At 48.9% G+C, this 20,396-nt stretch overlaps 1 protein-coding gene across 1 annotated transcript in view; it reads left to right on the forward strand.

The window, feature by feature from the left end:
* Positions 1-20,396, forward strand: part of TCIRG1 (T cell immune regulator 1, ATPase H+ transporting V0 subunit a3) — an 86,704-nt gene that overhangs the window by 15,921 nt on the left and 50,387 nt on the right. Inside the window, 4 exon segments of the mRNA XM_030185597.1 lie at positions 13,451-13,570; positions 14,155-14,233; positions 15,496-15,725; positions 16,749-16,843. Coding sequence (XP_030041457.1) covers positions 13,454-13,570; positions 14,155-14,233; positions 15,496-15,725; positions 16,749-16,843 — 521 coding nt within the window. The 5' untranslated portion in view covers positions 13,451-13,453.

The following is a 20,396-nucleotide window of genomic DNA, read 5'->3' on the forward strand; positions in this document are numbered from 1 at the left end:
AGGTCCCGAGTGGATTTAAAAAGTGTGGTCGCTGCGGCCGGCCGATCTCGCAGACCGACACCCACGCTTGGTGCCTCCAGTGCCTCGGGCCGGAGCACAATCTCAAGTCGTGTGCTTTGTGTCTCGGTCTCCGGAAACGGACTCAGGTTGCGAGGCAAGTTCTGCGGGACCGTCTTTTTGGAACTTGCGCCGGCCCCTCGACGTCGACCTCGACGGCATCGGTATCGAAGGCCGGTTCTTCGGTACCGGTATCGATGCCCGAGACATCGGCACCGATGGCAGCGACCCCAGGAGAACAGGTCCCGTCGGCCCGCCGGTCCGCCGGCGAGAGTGGGGTAGAGAGACCGCGTGGGCAGTCGGCCCCGGTCACTCCCTCAACTCGTGAGCCACGGGACCGAACCCTGTCGGACCCGGTACCTCGAGACCGAGGGGGATCGACCTCCTCCTCCTCCATGCCCTCCGGCACCGGTGACGTGCACCGGAAGAAGGACAAGAAGCGCCGTCACCGGGAGCCCTCGGTGCCTGAGGAGGTGTCGACGCCGAAGCGTCATCACAGAGAGGAGAGATCTCCGTCGGTGGTGGAGGTACCGACGCGTCGGGGTTCCGGCACCTCGGTGCCGTCTCCTGGCCCCCAGCAGCTTCTGGCACCGACACCCTTGCCGGCCCCACCGCCTTTCTCGGCAGCGGGCCTGGACGAGTGCCTCAGAGCCATCCTTCCGGGGCTCCTGGAAGGGCTGATGCGCCAGGCTGTGCCGGCGCCGGGGGTGCTTGCGCCCTCGGCGCCGATGACTGTGGCGCCGGCGAGCTCTAGCCCGGCGCCGGGGCAGTCGACACCGCCGCCGCTTGCGGTGCCGGTCTCGACAGCCACGCAGGTGGAGTCCCCGTCGACGTCGATGGAGGGAGCTCCGTCCCCGCCGGCGCGGGAGTCCACCGCTCGACGACACCGAGGCCTCGGTGCCTCGACGTCGAGCCGGGCCCGGTACCGGACTCAGCTACATGAGCTAATGTCCGATACCGAGGATGAGGACTCGTGGGGGGAAGAGGAGGACCCGAGATATTTCTCCTCAGAGGAGTCTACGGGCCTTCCCTCGGACCCCACGCCGTCACCGGAGAGGAAGCTCTCACCTCCTGAGAGTCTCTCCTTTGCCTCCTTTGTGCGGGATATGTCTATAAGCATTCCCTTTCCCGTGGTCTCTGTGGAAGAGCCGAGGGCCGAGATGCTCGAGGTCCTCGACTATCCATCACCACCTAGAGAGTCCTCCACGGTACCGCTGCACAATGTCCTGAAGGAGACGCTGCTCCGGAACTGGGTGCGACCATTAACTAATCCCACCATTCCCAAGAAAGCAGAGTCCCAGTACAGGATCCACTCTGACCCAGAGCTCATGCGGCCCCAGTTGCCCCATGACTCAGCGGTCGTGGATTCTGCTCTCAAGAGGGCACGGAGTTCGAGGGATACCGCCTCGGCGCCCCCGGGGCGGGAGTCTCGCACTCTGGACTCATTTGGGAGGAAGGCCTACCAGTCCTCCATGCTCGTGACCCGCATCCAATCGTACCTGCTCTATATGAGCATCCACATGCGGACCAATGTGCAACAGCTGGCGGACCTGGTCGATAAGCTCCCGCCGGAGCAGTCCAGGCCTTATCAGGAGGTGGTCAGGCAGCTGAAGGCGTGCAGAAAGTTCCTGTCCAGGGGGATTTTTGACACCTGTGACGTGGCATCTCGTGCTGCGGCCCAAGGTATAGTGATGCGCAGGCTCTCATGGCTGCGTGCCTCTGACCTGGACAACCGCACCCAGCAGAGACTGGCCGACGTCCCTTGCCGGGGGGATAACATTTTCGGTGAGAAGGTCGAGCAGATGGTGGACCAACTGCATCAGCGGGAAACCGCTCTCGACAAGCTCTCCCACCGGGCGCCTTCAGCACCCGCCCCCACGGGTGGGCGTTTTTCCCGGGCACGGCAGGCTGCACCCTATTCTTTTGCAAAGCGTAGGTACAACCAGCCGGCCCGAAGGCCTCGTCAGGCACAGGGACAGCCCCAGCGCGCTCGTTCTCGTCAACAGCGTGCGCCTAAGCAGCCCCCTGCGCCTCCACAGCAAAAGCCGGGGACGGGCTTTTGACTGGATCCACGGGAACATAGCCGCCCTACAAGTGTCCGTACCGGACGATCTGCCGGTCGGAGGGAGGTTAAAATTTTTTCACCAAAGGTGGCCTCTCATAACCTCCGACCAGTGGGTTCTCCAAATAGTGCGGTGCGGATACGCCCTGAATTTGGCCTCCCTGCCTCCAAATTGTCCTCCAGGAGCTCAGTCTTTCAGCTCCCATCACAAGCAGGTACTTGCAGAGGAACTCTCCGCCCTTCTCAGCGCCAATGCGGTCGAGCCCGTACCACCCGGGCAGGAAGGGCAGGGATTCTATTCCAGGTACTTCCTTGTGGAAAAGAAAACAGGGGGGATGCGTCCCATCCTAGACCTGAGAGGCCTGAACAAATTCCTGGTCAAAGAAAAGTTCAGGATGCTTTCCTTGGGCACCCTTCTGCCAATGATTCAGAAAAACGATTGGCTATGTTCCCTGGATTTAAAGGACGCATACACTCACATCCCGATACTGCCAGCTCACAGACAGTATCTCAGATTCCGCCTGGGCGCACGGCACTTTCAGTATTGTGTGCTGCCCTTTGGGCTCGCCTCTGCCCCACGAGTGTTTACAAAGTGCCTCGTGGTGGTAGCGGCCTACCTACGCAAGCTGGGAGTGCACGTGTTCCCATATCTCGACGATTGGCTGGTCAAGAACACCTCGGAGGCAGGAGCCCTCCGGTCCATGCAGTGCACTATTCAACTTCTGGAGCTGCTGGGGTTTGTGATAAATTACCCAAAGTCCCATCTCCAGCCAACTCAGTCTCTGGAATTCATAGGAGCGCTGCTGAATTCCCAGACGGCTCAGGCCTACCTTCCCGAAGCGAGGGCCACCAATCTCTTGGCCCTGGCTTCGCAGACCAGAGCGTCTCAGCAGATCACAGCTCGGCAGATGTTGAGACTTCTGGGTCATATGGCCTCCACAGTTCATGTGACTCCCATGGCTCGTCTTCACATGAGATCTGCTCAATGGACCCTAGCTTCCCAGTGGTTCCAAGCCACCGGGAATCTAGAAGATGTCATCCGCCTCTCCACCAGTTGTCGCACTTCACTGCTCTGGTGGACCATCCGGACCAATTTGACCCTGGGACGTCCATTCCAAGTTCCGCAGCCCACGAAAGTGCTGACGACGGATGCATCTCGCCTGGGGTGGGGAGCCCATGTCGATGGGCTCCACACTCAGGGTCTGTGGTCCCTCCAGGAAAAGGATCTGCAGATCAACCTCCTGGAGCTCCGAGCGATCTGGAACGCACTGAAGGCTTTCAGAGATCGGCTGTCCTGTCAAATTATCCAAATTCGGACAGACAATCAGGTTGCAATGTATTACGTCAACAAGCAGGGGGGCACCGGATCTCGCCCCCTGTGCCAGGAGGCCGTCGGGATGTGGCGTTGGGCGTGTCGGTTCGGCATGCTCCTCCAAGCCACATACCTGGCAGGCGTAAACAACAGTCTGGCCGACAGACTGAGCAGAGTCATGCAACCGCACGAGTGGTCGCTCCATGCCAGAGTGGTACGCAAGATCTTCCGAGCGTGGGGCACCCCCTCGGTGGACCTTTTCGCCTCTCAGACCAACCACAAGCTGCCTCTGTTCTGTTCCAGACTTCAGGCACACGGCAGGCTAGCGTCGGATGCCTTTCTCCTCCATTGGGGGACCGGCCTCCTGTATGCTTATCCTCCCATACCTTTGGTGGGGAAGACCTTACTGAAGCTCAAGCAAGACCGCGGCACCATGATTCTGATAGCGCCCTTTTGGCCCCGTCAGATCTGGTTCCCTCTTCTTCTGGAGTTGTCCTCCGAAGAACCATGGAGATTGGAGTGTTTTCCGACTCTCATTTCGCAGAACGACGGAGCGTTGCTGCACCCCAACCTTCAGTCTCTGGCTCTCACGGCCTGGATGTTGAGGGCGTAGACTTCACTGCGTTGGGTCTGTCTGAGGGTGTCTCCCGGGTCTTGCTTGCCTCTAGGAAGGATTCCACTAAAAAGAGTTACTTTTTCAAGTGGAGGAGGTTTGTCGTGTGGTGTGAGAGCATGGCCCTAGAACCTCGTTCTTGCCCTGCACAGAACCTGCTTGAATACCTTCTGCACTTATCAGAGTCTGGCCTCAAGACCAACTCAGTAAGGTATCACCTTAGTGCGATTAGTGCTTACCATTATCGTGTGGAAGGTAAAGCCATCTCTGGAGAGCCTTTAGTCGTTCGATTCATGAGAGGCTTGCTTTTGTCAAAGCCCCCTATCAAGCCTCCTACTGTGTCATGGGATCTCAACGTCGTCCTCACCCAGCTGATGAAACCTCCTTTTGAGCCACTGAATACCTGCCATCTGAAGTACTTGACCTGGAAGGTCATTTTCCTGGTGGCAGTTACTTCCGCTCGTAGGGTCAGTGAGCTTCAAGCCCTAGTAGCTCATGCTCCATATACCAAATTTCATCACAACAGAGTAGTGCTCCGCACTCACCCAAAGTTCCTGCCGAAGGTGGTGTCGGAGTTCCATCTTAACCAGTCAATTGTCTTGCCAACATTCTTCCCCAGGCCGCATACCCGCCCTGCTGAACGTCAGTTGCACACATTGGACTGCAAGAGAGCATTGGCCTTCTACTTGGAGCGGACACAGCCCCACAGACAGTCCGCCCAATTGTTTATTTCTTTCGACCCTAACAGGCTAGGGGTCGCTGTCGGGAAACGCACCATCTCTAATTGGCTAGCAGATTGCATTTCCTTCACTTACGCCCAGGCTGGGCTGACTCTTGAGGGTCATGTCACGGCTCATAGTGTCAGAGCCATGGCAGCGTCGGTGGCCCACTTGAAGTCAGCCACTATTGAAGAGATCTGCAAGGCTGCGACGTGGTCATCTGTCCACACATTCACATCTCATTACTGCCTCCAGCAGGATACCCGACGCGACAGTCGGTTCGGGCAGTCGGTGCTGCAGAATCTGTTTGGGGTGTAAATCCAACTCCACCCTCCAGGACCCGAATTTATTCTGGTCAGGCTGCACTCTCAGTTAGTTGTTCTTCGTAGGTCAATTTCTGTTGTACCCTCGCCGTTGCGAGGTTCAATTGACCTGGGTTATTGTTTTGAGTGAGCCTGAGAGCTAGGGATACCCCAGTCGTGAGAACAAGCAGCCTGCTTGTCCTCGGAGAAAGGGTATGATACATACCTGTAGCAGTTGTTCTCCGAGGACAGCAGGCTGATTGTTCTCACCTTCCCTCCCTCCTCCCCTTTGGAGTTGTGTTTCATACTTTATTGCTTGTCATTCAACTGGCGGGAGCGGTCGCGCACGGGCGGGAAGACGGCCGCGCATGCGCGGTGGGCGTGCCCTGCGTGCCGACCGTCCCGCGAAGCTTTTTCCGGTTGGTGGGGGCTGCCGCGGACGTCAACCCAGTCGTGAGAACAATCAGCCTGCTGTCCTCGGAGAACAACTGCTACAGGTATGTATCATACCCTTGTTTCCAGTCTAAGCCTTGGGAGAAAATTAAATGTGAAATGTACTCCTTTCATATGTTACCATACTGGAAATATATATGCACACATTTTTCTGTGGCGTAGAAACCTATCTGGGCAAAATCTTCCAAAATGCAAAGAAAATAGCTTTGAAATGCTAGCGAGATTTTAATGTTTATGAATGAACTTTGGAGGATACCACAACAATGGAAAGATAAAAAGATGAGAGCAAAAGGCAGAGCACTGTTAACAAAGGATTTTATGTTGTTGAAAGGTGTGTGTCTTATGCATTTGGCACAACACATTAACTATTATCAGGAGCTTAAGAACTGCAGAATTTAAGCATATGTGGCTTTGCATATAAGTATAGAACACAGAGGCAGGGAAAAGCCATGTTGCCTATCCTGTTTACTCATCTGTGCTATCTGCTAAGCTCTAATCCTATCATCTTTACTGTCCCTTCTCCCATGCTTTCTTGAATTCACATACTGTCCTCATTCCCGCTGCTTCTGTGGAAGGCTGTTCTATACATCCACCACACTTTGTATCCCAGGATCCTCAGCTAACAGGAACAACAAACCAAATTGTTGGTGAAACTAGATTTTAAAAAATATTGGTTAACCATTTGGGAACAAATGGCCTGGCTGGTAACATCTCTGTGGTGAAGAAACTTCCAAATTTTGGGAGAGATTTAAAACCATCATCAACACTGTGGCATTTTCAGAAGTTCTACCTGTTCAGGGTATGGGAGAAGAGAGATTGCATTACACAACCAGCTTTAATATATGACTCCAAGCCTGGTGTATACAAGATGATTTTAGGTATATGGATGCTGGAACTAGAGGACAACGGAATTTCTGCATTGAGACCACAAAATTCAGGTTCGGGTTTCTGTCAAAAATGCCACTGCATTTTTGACTGAAACTCCCTCCACCCTGCAGAAAATGGGCTGTACTGCCCCCCCTCCCCCCCAGGCTACCTGACCACTCTGTAGGCCCTGCCTGAGTCTACCTTAACAAACCCTGATGGTCATCTCATGGTTTCCAGTATCATCTCTATGCTGATGACACCCAACTGTATCTCTCCACACCAGACATCACCGCGGAGACCCAGGCAAAGATATCGGCCTGCTTATCCGACATTGCTGCCTGGATGTCCAACTGCCACCTGAAACTGAACATGTCCAAGACCGAGCTTATCGTCTTTCCACCAAAACCCACTTCTCCTCTTCCTCCACTTTCTATCATAGTTGATAACACCCTCATCCTCCCCGTCTCATCTGTCCGCAACCTCGGAGTCATCTTTGACTCCTCTCTCTCCTTCTCTGTGCATATCCAGCAGATAGCCAAGACCTGTCGCTTCTTCCTCTTTAACATCAGCAAAATTTGCCCTTTCCTCTCTGAACACACCACCCAAACTCTCGTCAACGCTCTCATTACCTCTCGCCTGGACAACTGTAACTTACTCCTCACCGGCCTCCCACTTAGCCATCTATCCCCCCTTCAATCTGTTCAGAACTCTGCTGCATGTCTCATATTCCACCAGAACCGATATACTCATATCACCCCTCTCCTCAGGTCACTTCACTGGCTTCCGATCAGATACCGCATTCAATTCAAGCTTCTCCTTCTTACCTACAAATGCACTCAGTCTGCTGCTCCTCACTATCTTTCTACCCTCATCTCCCCTTACGTTCCTGCCCGTAACCTCCGTTCACAGGATAAATCCCTCCTCTCAGTACCCTTCTCCACCACCGCCAACTCCAGGCTCCGCTCATTCTGCCTCGCCTCACCCTATGCTTGGAATAACCTTCCTGAGCCCTTACGCCAAGTCCCCTCCCTGCCCGTCTTCAAGTCTTTGCTTAAAGTCCACCTCTTCAATGCTGTGTTCGGCACCTAACCCTTACCGTTCAGTGAATCCAGACTGCCCCAATTTGACTGCCCCTATCGGACCGACCATTCACTTATCTATTAGATTGTAAGCTCTTTGAGCAGGGACTGTCTCTCTTTGTTAAATTGTACAGCGCTGCGTAACCCTAGTAGCGCTCTAGAAATGTTAAGTAGTAGTAGTAGTATGGTCTAATGGCCTTTTTGGCAGGAACGGAGCTCACTTGTTTCTGTTTTCTGCTGCCACTCAATCAAGATGGCTGCCAAGTCTGCTGTGGGGGTCCTGGCAGCCATTTTAATATTGGCACCCATCATATGCAGGGTTTGTTAAGGTAGCCCTGGGTAATGATGGACTATGTCTTTTTATGGCAGAAAAAACTATCCTGTTAAAAATTCAAACAATATGTGGACAGTTCAAGTTTCAAGTTTATTAGGGATTTACAGTCCCGTCCATTGCATAGTACATCTGGGTGCTTGGTAATCTAAAAATGTTTGAAGAAGTGGAAGGGATAGTGGTAGATGGAATAAAAGAAGGTGAGGATATCACCCCCAGCAAAAGCATTATAGTAGTGACCTAAATAAGATTCCTCAGCAGGAAAGGGGAAGAGGAGACCCAAGTAAAAACAGTATGAAATACAAACAAGGCATCTAAAATTTGCTGGAAGGCTATATGAGCACATTCTAGGCAACAAAATTCCTAATCTGGAAGCCCTGATGGTAGAAGTGGACTTAGGACATTGTGGCCATTATGAGACTTATAAATGAAGGATTAGCCTAGTGGTTAGTGCAGTGACCTGAGAACCAGAGGAACTGGGTTTGATTCCCACTGCAGCTCCTTGTTACTCTGGGCAAGTCACTTTACCCTCCATTGCTTCAGTTGCAAAATATATATATTAGGTCTATACATCAATTAAAATGTTTATTCTAATGATGAATCGTGATTAAAAGTTTGAATCACATGGTTAATAGCATAAAGCATCCCCTCCCATTTCCTCCTGTAGAGTGTAATATAGGGCCGGTCCTAGGGTCTCTGGCGCCCCCTGCAGACTATGAGTTGGCGCGCGCCCCCCGCCCCCACATCTCCTTTCTCTCTTCTCCCACCCTGCCCCTGTCCAGCGATTCTCCTCCGCCCCCATCTACCTCCCATTTATGGCCATCTGCCCGCCCTCTTCTCCCCCCAACATCCCCCTTTTTCTTCCCTGCGTGGTTTGTCTTTTTTAATTTACCTCCGTCCCAGCAGCCGCGCCATTTGAAAGCCTTGCCCCATCTCTAGCCTTCCCTCCCTTCATGAGTTTGTTCCCTCAGAGTCCTACCCTTGAGGAAATGACATCAGAAGGCGGGACTTTTTGGAAAGAACTCACGAAGGGAGGGAAGGCTAGAGACGGGGCAGGGCTTTCAAATGATGCGGCTGCTGGGACGGAGGTAAATTAAAAAGATTTAAAGCCCCAAGGGCGGTGCGGTATGGCGCCGCAGCGGCGCCCTTGAAGGCAGGCGCCCCCCCTGCAGTGCTTACCCCGCTTATCGTGTTTGACCGGCCCTGGTGTAATATATAGACAGCATGGCCTAGTGGTTAGGGTGGTGGACTCTGGTCCTGGGGAACTGAGTTCGATTCCCACTTCAGGCACAGGCAGCTCTTCTGGGCAAGTCACTTAACCCTCCATTGTCCCAGGTACAAATAAGTACCTGTATATGTAAGCCACATTGAGCCTGCCATGAGTGGGAAAGCGTGGAGTACAAATGTAACAAAAAAATAAATAAATTCTCAAAACTGACATATTTCAATTATTAAACTACAACTAAAATAATTTATCTCACCTTTGTTGCCTGGTGATTTTATCTTTCTAATTATTTTGTTCACTTTCTCTGGTTCTGCTTCCCTGTGCTCTGAACTCTTTCCTGGACCTCCTGTCTATTCACTATTTTTCTTCCTTCACTTCTTGCCCTATATCCATCTTTCACATTCAACCTTATTCCATTATTCTTCCAGCTCAAACCCATCTTTTCCCCTTCTCTCCATGGACACCATCTCCTCCTGTCTCTCTTCTCCCCCCCCCCCCCCCCCCCCCATTGGCACAATCTCCTCCCTTCCATCCATCCTTCCATGATAACTTTCTGTATTCTTCTTTTTCCCACAGCGGTCCCCCTCATCTCACACTCACTGTCTCTCTCAAGTTCTTTTCCTGTTTTTCCCCGCTGTGGTCTGCATCTTTCTCTTCACCCGGCAGCAACTCACACAGCAGTGCCTTCTTGTGCCTCACCTGTCCGAACCTACTGTAAAAGGAAGTTCTGCCCCCTCTGATAGAACTTCCTTTACAAAGAGAGGCTTCGAGTGCGCAGAGGAGATGGGGCTGTCGGAGCATCGGAGACGTGAGGTCCTGGCAGAAAAAAAAAAGGCAGAGAGAGACTTGGTCAAATGCTGATTTAACTTGCGTTAAAAATTTTAACGCATTGGATGTACAGCCCTAATATGTATATAAACTGCTTTGATTGACAAATCCCATCCCTTTTCCCTAAAAATTCTTTAGGAAGGATAGAGAAAGCAGAAAATAGGAGGGGAAACTCTGTCAAAAACAATATTAAAGCAGCTGAAATGCAGAGGGTGTGGGGGAAAGAGGAAACGGAGTGAATTGTCTTTGAAAGAAGACATGGTACTTCCATCTTCACAGGTGTAGTCTGTATACAGATCTTTGACTCAGACTGAAGAACTGAGCAGGGATCTGATCAATGATATGAAAGTGGCAATGAAGAGAGAGGTGACAGTACTGGGCAACATGACTGTACCAGATGTGGTTTGGAGTACATACACCGTCCAGAAAAAAGTGAGCCCCTAAACATTTTACAGTAACAACCGCAAACCTGCACCGAATTAAAATTTTATGTGCACAAATTGACATCTATTTCAAACAATGTCGTATGGTTTTGTAGAAACCCACCTGAGATGTCAGATTTTAAATAACAGTACCGAAAAGCTAGAGTTTCTAACATAATGTCAATCTGAACAGTGCAAACATTTAAATCTGATCTTTTAGTGCCATATCCTTTTTCAGCTCTGAGTATTTTAATTAAAACTCAATCTTCTTTTGACGTTTTGTTTATCAATGCGCAATGACATCACAGAACATCAACGAATAAGTAGTTGTCATGTTGGAAACTGAGATTAGTGACAGCAGTTCGTAAAAATTAAAAATCTCTTAAACGGGTCTAGGGATTCTTATATAATTTGGCATTGGTGACGCAAATAGATGTCACTCTGTGCATGTGAAATTTAAATTAATTTGGTGCAGGTTTGAGGTTGTTATTGCAAAATGTTTAGGAGGCTTACTTTTTTTTTTTTCCCCGGAAACAGTGTATATACCATCTGCAAATCTGGAGAGAAGTAGAAAAGATCTTGGAGGCTTTAAAGGGATTTGCTCAGACAAATGATGGTGGATCCTACAAAGGGAAGCAGTGACCTGATCTAGTACTTTCAAATGAGGAAAGTGTCTCTAACTCTGGGCAGGTGCTTACTTGGGTGGCAGTGATAATCACAGTGTGGTCCAGCCACTCAGTTGTGGATTTTAAACATGCTGATTTCTGTAAAATGGAGAAGTACCTGAAGGGGGGCTGGCAGGATAGGAGAAGTGGAAACAATGTAGGGAAACCGAAAATGGCTTTTAAAAAGTCAACAGATTTCTTTGTTAAGAAATTAAATAAAAGCAAGAGAAAAAGGAAACAGATACAGCTCTTCAAAGAAGTGGCTGCAAATAAGGTGGCATTTGTGCAATACAGAATATCACAAGAATAGCTCAGAAAAGGATAAAGTTGAGAGAGGCAAAAATAAGGATGTCAAAATCACAAGAAAAATGGCCAAAGATGTAAAGGTTTTTTTTTTTTTTTTCCTGGTATACTGTGGAGAAAAGGAAGGAGTAGAGGAGTAACCTAGTGGTTAGTGCAGTGGACTTTGATCCTGGGGAACTGAGTTCGATTCCCACTGCCGCTCCTTGTGACTCTGGGCAAGTCACTTAACCCTCCATTGCCCCTGGTACAAAATAAGTACCTGAATATATGTAAACCACTTTGAATGTAGTTGCAAAAACCTCAGAAAGGTGGTATTTCAAGTCCCATTTCCCTTCCATTCCCAAAAGTGGAACTGTGATACCTGGATAAACTGAGGAACGATGTGTGGAGAGTGACAAGGAACAAGCAGAAATGCTTTAAAAAAAACCCTTTTGTTCATGGAAGAAAATCCTGGAGAAGTACTGCAGATGAGTGACAAAGGTATATATGGGAGCAGAGTAGATATTGCACGGTTCACAGAAGAGAGTTTATGAACAACTTGTAAAAGTAAAAATGGACAGAGTCATAGGGCAGATACATCCCAGGATACTAAAAGCTCTGAGAGGTTCTGGGGGGTTCCTTAAAGTCTAATGTATATTTTAGCTTCATACCATGGCGGCACATTCTGAGGGAGCACCACAGTCAGGCTTCTCAAAAGGCAGGCACGCAAGGCCAAATGTGCCTGGCACAAGACTGTTCCCTATGCCTTCCATTAAATCTCTACATTTCTTTCTGCCTGTGAAGGAATTGTGTATATATTACTACATCTTAAACAGAATCTCCATTCCCTCTTTCCAGATTCACACAGTTGTTTCCTTACCTTGTAAGTCCTGCAGTTCTGTTGCTTTGATATTATTTATAGTACTATGTCCCGCTTCTTACTGTGTCCTCAAAAAGATTATTGTCTGGAATAATTATGTTGCAGTTAGTGTTCCATGTACCACATCTCTGTAACTACCACTTAATCTAAGTATTCTTCCGTAATGACCTCTGGATTTAGGACTTTGTTCTCTATACCAGTGATTCCCAAACCTGTTCCTGGAGGCACCCCAGCCAGGCAGTTTTTCAGGATACCCACAAAAAAATATTCATATGAGAGATTTGTATCTGCATGAAGATCTCTCTCATAAATATTCATTGTAGATATCCTGAAAACCTGACTGGCTGGGGTGCCTCCAGGACCAGGTTTGGGAATCATTGCCCTATACTTTGGGCATTAGTATACACAGCTTTCCAGGTGGTGACTTCCCCCCTCCCCCCCCCTCATTTTCTCTACAACAGGGCTGTGGAGTCGGAAGCAATTTTGGGTGGAATCAAAGTCTGTAAAGAGTGTACCAACTCCAGCTTCAAAATAAAAGTACTAGTAAATATAAGTTAAATTTGCCAGTACATTAGATCCAGAACAAAATATTTAAAGCCTAATAGGAGTTGGGAGTCACACTGTAGAAAAATAGAAGTTGGAATTGAAGGTTTGGTGTACAAACTGCAGAGCCATTGATTTACTTATATGGGGGTTAGTCCACCAGTCCTAGGTAATCCTAGTCTGAAACTCAACATGCATTGAAGAGCCTATTAAATGAGGGATTGATTGTGTAGGAAGGGCATCCAGCACTGGAACAAGGTGACCAGGGGAGGTGGTAGAATCTTCACTGGAAGATGTTAAGAGCAGTTTAGGCAAACATCTGTGCACCTCAGTCCTGATCTGTAGAATTCACTGGCAGTGCAGTTTTGAGACACTGTATATAGTAATTTGTTGTCTTTTTAAACCCATGCTGTAGTGCAGGGTTGTGAGGGAGGCTTGTACCACTGATGGTTGTGTTAGGATATTTTAATGTTTTCTTTATATAAAATGTTTGTAAACTGTTTTGGTTTTCTTTATTAAGGAGGGTGGTAGAGAAAAAAAATGTGCTGCTGCCCTCCAGGGCTGTTTTTGGGGCAGAAGGTGGGAGCGGAGCTGATCACTTCCTGGAAGCCCCTCTAGTGAAACGGGGGATGTTACTAAAATAGAGGTTCAGGGCACCCACCTTGCACCATGTAGTTGTCCGTTTGCTTAACTCTAGTCCTGCTAGCTATACGGTGTGTGTTCTTTGTGGGGGGGGGGGCATCATGTTGGGGTGGGGAGTTCGTTGTGCTTCGTTCACTGATGCTGATAAAATTTGCTGTTTCCCTGCAGACCATGGGCTCGATGTTTCGGAGTGAAGAGGTATGTCTGGCCCAGCTCTTCCTGCAGGCAGGAGCTGCTTACGACTGCGTCAGTGAGCTCGGAGAGCTGGGACTGGTCGAGTTCAGAGACGTGAGTGCTTGTATTGTGTCCTTCCCGCTGTTAATCCCTTTGTGGTAATGTAGAATATGACAGCAGGTGGCCCATGTAGACTTCCCATTTTCTTTACAATTATACTGCACATCCTAATTTGCTGTTCTGTCTTACCTTCACTGTCCAACTGCTGAGGATCCTTTGTTCCGTGCTTGCTGTAGATTTTTTTAAAAAATCCTATCACTTTCATTGGAAGATTGTTCATACATCCCACACCCTTAGGTTGCTATTCTCTTGTGCATTCAGATTATTATATGTTTCCTAATGACAAATGGCTTACGTCATTCCCCACAGCACTTTCTGCTGGTAGAAACTGGAACTCCAAGAACCATGAGCTCTCCCACTATCATCATTTTTGCACTGTTCTCTATAGTGCCTCCTGTTGGGAGAAGCAGAGAATACAGGAGCTGTGAACTCCTCATAGCTGGTTCTCATTCACATTGCCTACAGCACCATCTCCTGGGTGTTCTATACAGTTCTCTTTAGTACTGCTTGCTGGGAAAGACTTGGACTGATGTGATCATTAAAGCACTATAATTGCATCCTCTTTTGTCTCTTTCCAGTTGAACCCAAATGTTAACGCCTTCCAGCGGAGATTTGTAGCTGACGTACGAAGATGTGAAGAGCTAGAGAAGACCTTCAGTAAGTGTCAGGGCTAAAACACAAACCCACATGTGGCTTGTAAAGTCCTAGAGCACAGGACTGGCCAGGCTGTGCAGAGCACTGGGTGGCACAGCTAGGATTAGATGCGCTGGGTTTACACTTTTCTTCTGGCCAGTTTGTACTTTTCAGTATGAGATAATGGCAGGATTCTGTTGACTTTATAAGTACTCGTGACATGTCTTAAATCAAACTAAGAAGTGATGGTTTAGACCAGGAGTTTCAACCCAGTCCTTGGAACACAACACAGATAATGTGGCTTGTGGGTTATCCTTGACTGAAAGATTGCCTTTACTGTGCACAAATTTATCTCATGCATATTAATTATGAATATGCTGAAAACCAGACTGTCTGGTTGTGTGCTGAGAACTGGGTTGATAATTGCTTATTTAGACCATACCACTGTTCTGTGGCTGACACCTGGTGTAAAAAAAAAAATGAACTCTGAGAGTAGTTACTGCTCTGTCTTATAGTCTGCTCAATTTCCAAATAAGGATTCCTGGCAGATTACATAAAAGAAACCTCATTAACACAGGGAAGAGGATAATAATTAAATACATACAGTCAATACAGAGTTCATCAAATTACCTCTCATTAGCAAACAGGTTACAGAATGGCTTGTGTCAGCCTAGAAAGATTTATGGAGCAGGATTCTACAGTTCTCCATCCTAGATCCAGTGTTTTTACTAATGGCTTGGGTGGTATATTTTAAATGCTCTTTATATTTTAAGTGGAGAGAGAATTTATGAGAAACCTGGAGGAAAGGATTAAAATTAGAAAGTTTCCTTCTCGTCCATGCCTGGACCAGTCCAGACAAGTGGGTTATGTCCCCCTGCCAGTAGATGGAGCCAGAGAAAACCAGTTCAGACATTACTTTACTCTCCTTATTGGGACTATTGCTGCCTTCATCTCCTCAGTATTTCTCTGGTTCCAGCAGATGGTGTAGACATGTGGCCTGGTGTAGCAACTATGAGTAGGCTGCTCCTGGGAAGGCTGTAGACCCAGATTCCTGTGGAGCATAGACAGTCTCGGGGACACTGCAGGCAACAGTCCTTTGGGTCTGAATTCCTTTCTATCTTGGGAACAGACTAGAGGGCTAGGAATGGTGGATGCTAGTCCACAGAGCCCAGGGGTACTAAATCTGATTGTGCCAGGTTTTGGCTGAAACCCGAGTGACAAATTTTGGCCGCAGATCTGGTTTCGTCCAAAACTGAAACCAAAACTTTTGCTTGTTTCTCATACAGCGTACTTGGATTTGGAGCTGCAGAAGGCTGGTAAGGAGGTGGAAGTGTTGGAGGAAAACCCCTTGGCTCCAGCACAAAAGGATTTGATGGCGATCCAGGAACAATCGGAGCGGTTGGCTCAGGAGCTGCGGGAAGTGAGCAGGAACCGTGAATCCATGCAAGGCCGTGTGCGGGAATTGCGAGAGTATGCGCACATCCTGCGGGAAGGACAGCGGTTCACTGGACAGCTGGTGAGTGAGGGGAAGGGGCAGGAAAAGGGGCTTCTTGTATTGAATGTCGAGAGGGAAAGACACTGAAGTACCTCAGGGCATGAGGTGAAGAAGCAATACAATAAATGGTAATGATGGAAGGGCAGCTGCACACCTGGATTGCAAAGGAGTTCACTTGATTTCTCCCTGTTCACTGGCGTAAAGTGAGAAATATTTTAACAGAAATAGCTGACAATTAAACTACTTGGACTCAATCAGTTCCAGCATGTCTTTCCGTGTATTGCTGACCCTGCATGATCTCCGGCTTTACCTCTCACTTCCTTCATGGCTGAGTAGTATCTGTGCCAGTCTTTGGCTTTCTTGAAAACCATGTTGCCTTCCTTTGATTCTCTTCCATTGTTGGTAGCAGCACACAGAGGGCAGGGCAGAATTAGGCTTTTGTGGGCCTCCCACTATAATATGAATACATTTTAAACCCCAGCCCTACGACATGTGAATATCAATACATTAGACTTTAACCTTCCTTCTGAAATAACCTCCTTCCTCATTCCCTTGTTCCTCCCGCCCCCCATAATCACTTTTTTCCCCTCTTTGATCCCTTCCAGTCATAGGAGTCAGCAGTCAGTGCTTTGTACCTGCTGCTGCCACTGCCTCTGCTTTCTTCTGCTGGTGAGTCCATCTGGTCTTGCCAGTTTGTGTGCCCTGTATGGGTTCCAGTTGCAGAGGAGCACCAAGGTTGGAGACAGCAGCAGGTAAAACATGCTGCTCTCCAGCTCCACCTGCTGACGGGAAGATAATAAACAGGGTTTAGGGAGCATACACAGATCTCCGAGGGTTGCAGTTGCTCTGGTTCACACCCATTCTGCCAGCAACTGAATTATCAGGACAAAATTCTAGCTTGAATACCTCTGAATTACATTTCTGACAGGACCCCTCCTGGTTTTTCTTTGCCCTAATCCTGCCCCCTAGAGTGTGTTTCGCAGTAAAACTTCCTCAGGGGGAGTTCTATTTGAAAAAATTTACAGTGGTTTTTCTTTTCCTCAGCCAGAGATGGGGTCACCTCGCCGGACCCGGGCCCCCACAGAGACAGACCCTCTATTGGATCCCTCTGTAGCTCAGCGCCTGGACCTCAAAGTGAAGTACGTGAGTTAGAGACAGGAGCCTTAAGGACTGTGGTGGAGGGACTGGGGTGTTTGCTACTGCTTCAGTGTGGGGGTAGGGGTGGGTCTGACTTTTTAATAATTAAAAAAAAGTCTATTGAAATTCCAAACAAAACATACTAAATATGAACAACATTACGCAGTGCACAAAATTCATAGCACAGGAGAGAAAAAAAAGCAAGAGTATGGTACAACTTTTATAACAGTTGCAAAATCCAACAAAGGGGATGTAGTGAAAAGGATCAACTGAACTCGCCTGTAGTCATTTAAAGAGGTTTTTCATATTAACCTTTCCACCCCCCACCCAGTAGGCTACAGGAACAAAAAGAGGGGCAAAGCATCAAATAAACAGCTCCATGTAAACACCCCATAAAAATAAATAACATGCAATAAAGTATAGAAGGGAACAGTGTGGATAAGAACGATGAGACACAAAGGGGAGCCATATCTTTCCCCATTTCGATAGGGTGCCTCCGCTTGGCAAACAGGTGCTCCATATCACATATGTACCAAAGTTTGATCAACATTGGTAGTGATATCATCTTCCAGTGGCTAGCTAATGTCAATTGAGCGGCATTCAAGGCACAATTCATGAAAGGCTACAGAGGAAATTGGAGGGTCATGGGATAGGAGGAAATGTCCTATTGTGGATTAAAAACTGGTTGAAGGATAGGAAACAGAGAGTGGGGTTAAATGGGCAGTATTCACAATGGAGAAGGGTAGTTAGTGGGGTTCCTCAGGGGTCTGTGCTAGGACCGCTGCTTTTTAATATATTTATAAATGATTTAGAGATGGGAGTAACTAGCGAGGTAATTAAATTTGCTGATGACACAAAGTTATTCAAAATTGTTAAATCGCGACAGGATTGTGAAAAATTACAAGAGGACCTTACGAGACTGGGAGACTGGGCGGCTAAATGGCAGATGACGTTTAATGTGAGCAAGTGCAAGGTGATGCATGTGGGAAAAAAGAACCCGAATTATAGCTACGTCATGCAAGGTTCCACGTTAGGAGTTACGGACCAAGAAAGGGATCTCGGTGTCGTCGTCGATAATACACTGAAACCTTCTGCTCAGTGTGCTGCTGCGGCTAGGAAAGCGAATAGAATGTTGGGTATTATTAGGAAAGGTATGGAAAACAGGTGTGAGGATGTTATAATGCCGTTGTATCGCTCCATGGTGCGACCGCACCTTGAGTATTGTGTTCAATTCTGGTCGCCGTATCTCAAGAAAGATATAGTAGAATTGGAAAAGGTGCAGAGAAGGGCGACTAAAATGATAGCGGGGATGGGACGACTTCCCTATGAAGAAAGATTAAGGAGGCTAGGGCTATTCAGCTTGGAGAAGAGACGGCTGAGGGGAGACATGATAGAGGTATATAAAATAATGAGTGGAGTGGAACAGGTGGATGTGAAGCGTCTGTTCACGCTTTCCAAAAATACTAGGACTAGGGGGCATGCGATGAAACTACAGTGTAGTAAATTTAAAACAAATCGGAGAAAATGTTTCTTCACCCAACGTGTAATTAAACTCTGGAATTCGTTGCCGGAGAAAGTGGTGAAGGCGGTTAGCTTAGCAGAGTTTAAAAAGGGGTTGGACGGTTTCCTAAAGGACAAGTCCATAAACTGCTACTAAATGGACTTGGGAAAAATCCACAATTCCAGGAATAACATGTATAGAATGTTTGTACGTTTGGGAAGCTTGCCAGGTGCCCTTGGCCTGAATTGGCCGCTGTCGTGGACAGGATGTTGGGCTCGATGGACCCTTGGTCTTTTCCCAGTATGGCATTACTTATGTACTTACATGTCCCGACAGGGGAGTCTGACATTTTTCACTGCCAGTAGATATGTTTTGACATATTTGTGCTCAAAGTAGCAAGCAACTGGTCAGAACTGGAAGCACATAAGGGCATGATGTGGGGAAGATCAGGAAGTGTTCTCTTTCCCCACAGAGAATGGTGAGTTTGGAATAATGAATATAATTGAACTGGAGCTAGAGGATTATAGAATGATTTTCCAGCAGATGCTTTTGTTCTTGTAACTTTTAAGTGGAAAGTTGAGGGCGAACTCTGCTCTCCCACAGTGCAAATCAAGCCTGTCTCCCCACTTTTCATTTGGTCTTTGGAAGGAATTGAACACTTACAGGGCAATTCTGTAATGAAGCACATGCAGTTACATGCATTTTTGCGCATGTAGGGGGCAGGGGCGTAGCCACGGGTGGGCCTGGGCGGGCCCAGGCCCACCCAGTTTTGGTTCAGGCCCACCCAGCAGTGGAGGCAGCGGAGCGGAGGGAGCAGGCTGAGCTCCGATCCCGCATCTGCCTCCCCAGCCCGCCACTGCCTCGCCCGCCCGCCGTACCTTTAAATATTACAGTTTTGCTGGAGTCGCGGGCAGCCGGCATTGAAGACATCGGCAGGCTTACGCCGGTTCCAGCACCCTTCCCTTCCCTCGTTGCAAGTCGGATGATGGCTCCGCCCTCTTCTGACGTATTTCCTGTTTCTATGAGGGCGGAGCCATCATCCGACTTGCAACGAGGGAAGGGAAGGCTGCTGGAACCGGCGTAAGCCTGCCGATGTCTTCAATGCCGGCTGCCTGCAACTCCAGCAAAACTATAATATTTAAAGGTACGGGGGGGGGGGGGGGGAGGAAGGAAACAGGGCAGACGGGAGAGGAGAGGAGGGTTGCTGCACATGGTGGAAGAAGGGGAGAGGAGAGGGCAGGGGAGAGGAGGGTTGCTGGATGAAGGGAAGGGGAGAGGAGGGTTGCTGGATATGGTGGAGGAAGGGGAGAGGAGGGTTGCTGGATGGAGGGAAGGGGAGAGGAGGGTTGCTGGACATGGTGGAAGAAGGGGAGAGGAGGGTTGCTGCACATGGTGGAAGAAGGGGAGAGGAGGGTTGCTGGATGGAGGGAAGGGGAGAGGAGGGTTGCTGGATATGGTGGAAGAAGGGGAGAGGAGGGTTGCTGGATGGAGGGAAGGGGAGAGGAGGGTTGCTGGACATGGTGGAAGAAGGGGAGAGGCGAGGGCAGGGGAGAGGAGGGTTGCTGGATGAAGGGAAGGGGAGAGGAGGGTTGCAGGACATGGTGGAAGAAGGGGAGAGGAGGGTTGCTGGATGGAGGGAAGGGGAGAGGAGGGTTGCTGGACATGGTGGAAGAAGGGGAGAGGAGAGGGCAGGGGAGAGGAGGGTTGCTGGATGAAGGGAAGGGGAGAGGAGGGTTGCTGGACATGGTGGAAGAAGGGGAGAGGAGGGTTGCTGGATGGAGGGAAGGGGAGAGGAGGGTTGCTGGACATGGATGGAAGAGAGGGAAGGGAGAGAGAAGAAATGCTGGACATGGATTGAGGGGATGGAAGAATGAGGAAGGAGATGAGATGAGGGAAGAGAGGAGAAAAACTGCACATGGATGAAGAAAATAGGCAGAAGCTGGATCCACTAGACAGTCAAGTCTGCAGAGGACCCAGCTTTTACTTATGGATATAGAGCAAGAAATGAAGAAGAAAGGAGGAAAGTAAAGAAATAAATGGAAAGGAAGCCCTGG

This window comes from Microcaecilia unicolor, chromosome 1, assembly GCF_901765095.1.
Source record: "Microcaecilia unicolor chromosome 1, aMicUni1.1, whole genome shotgun sequence".
In the NCBI taxonomy this organism is placed as follows: domain Eukaryota; kingdom Metazoa; phylum Chordata; class Amphibia; order Gymnophiona; family Siphonopidae; genus Microcaecilia; species Microcaecilia unicolor.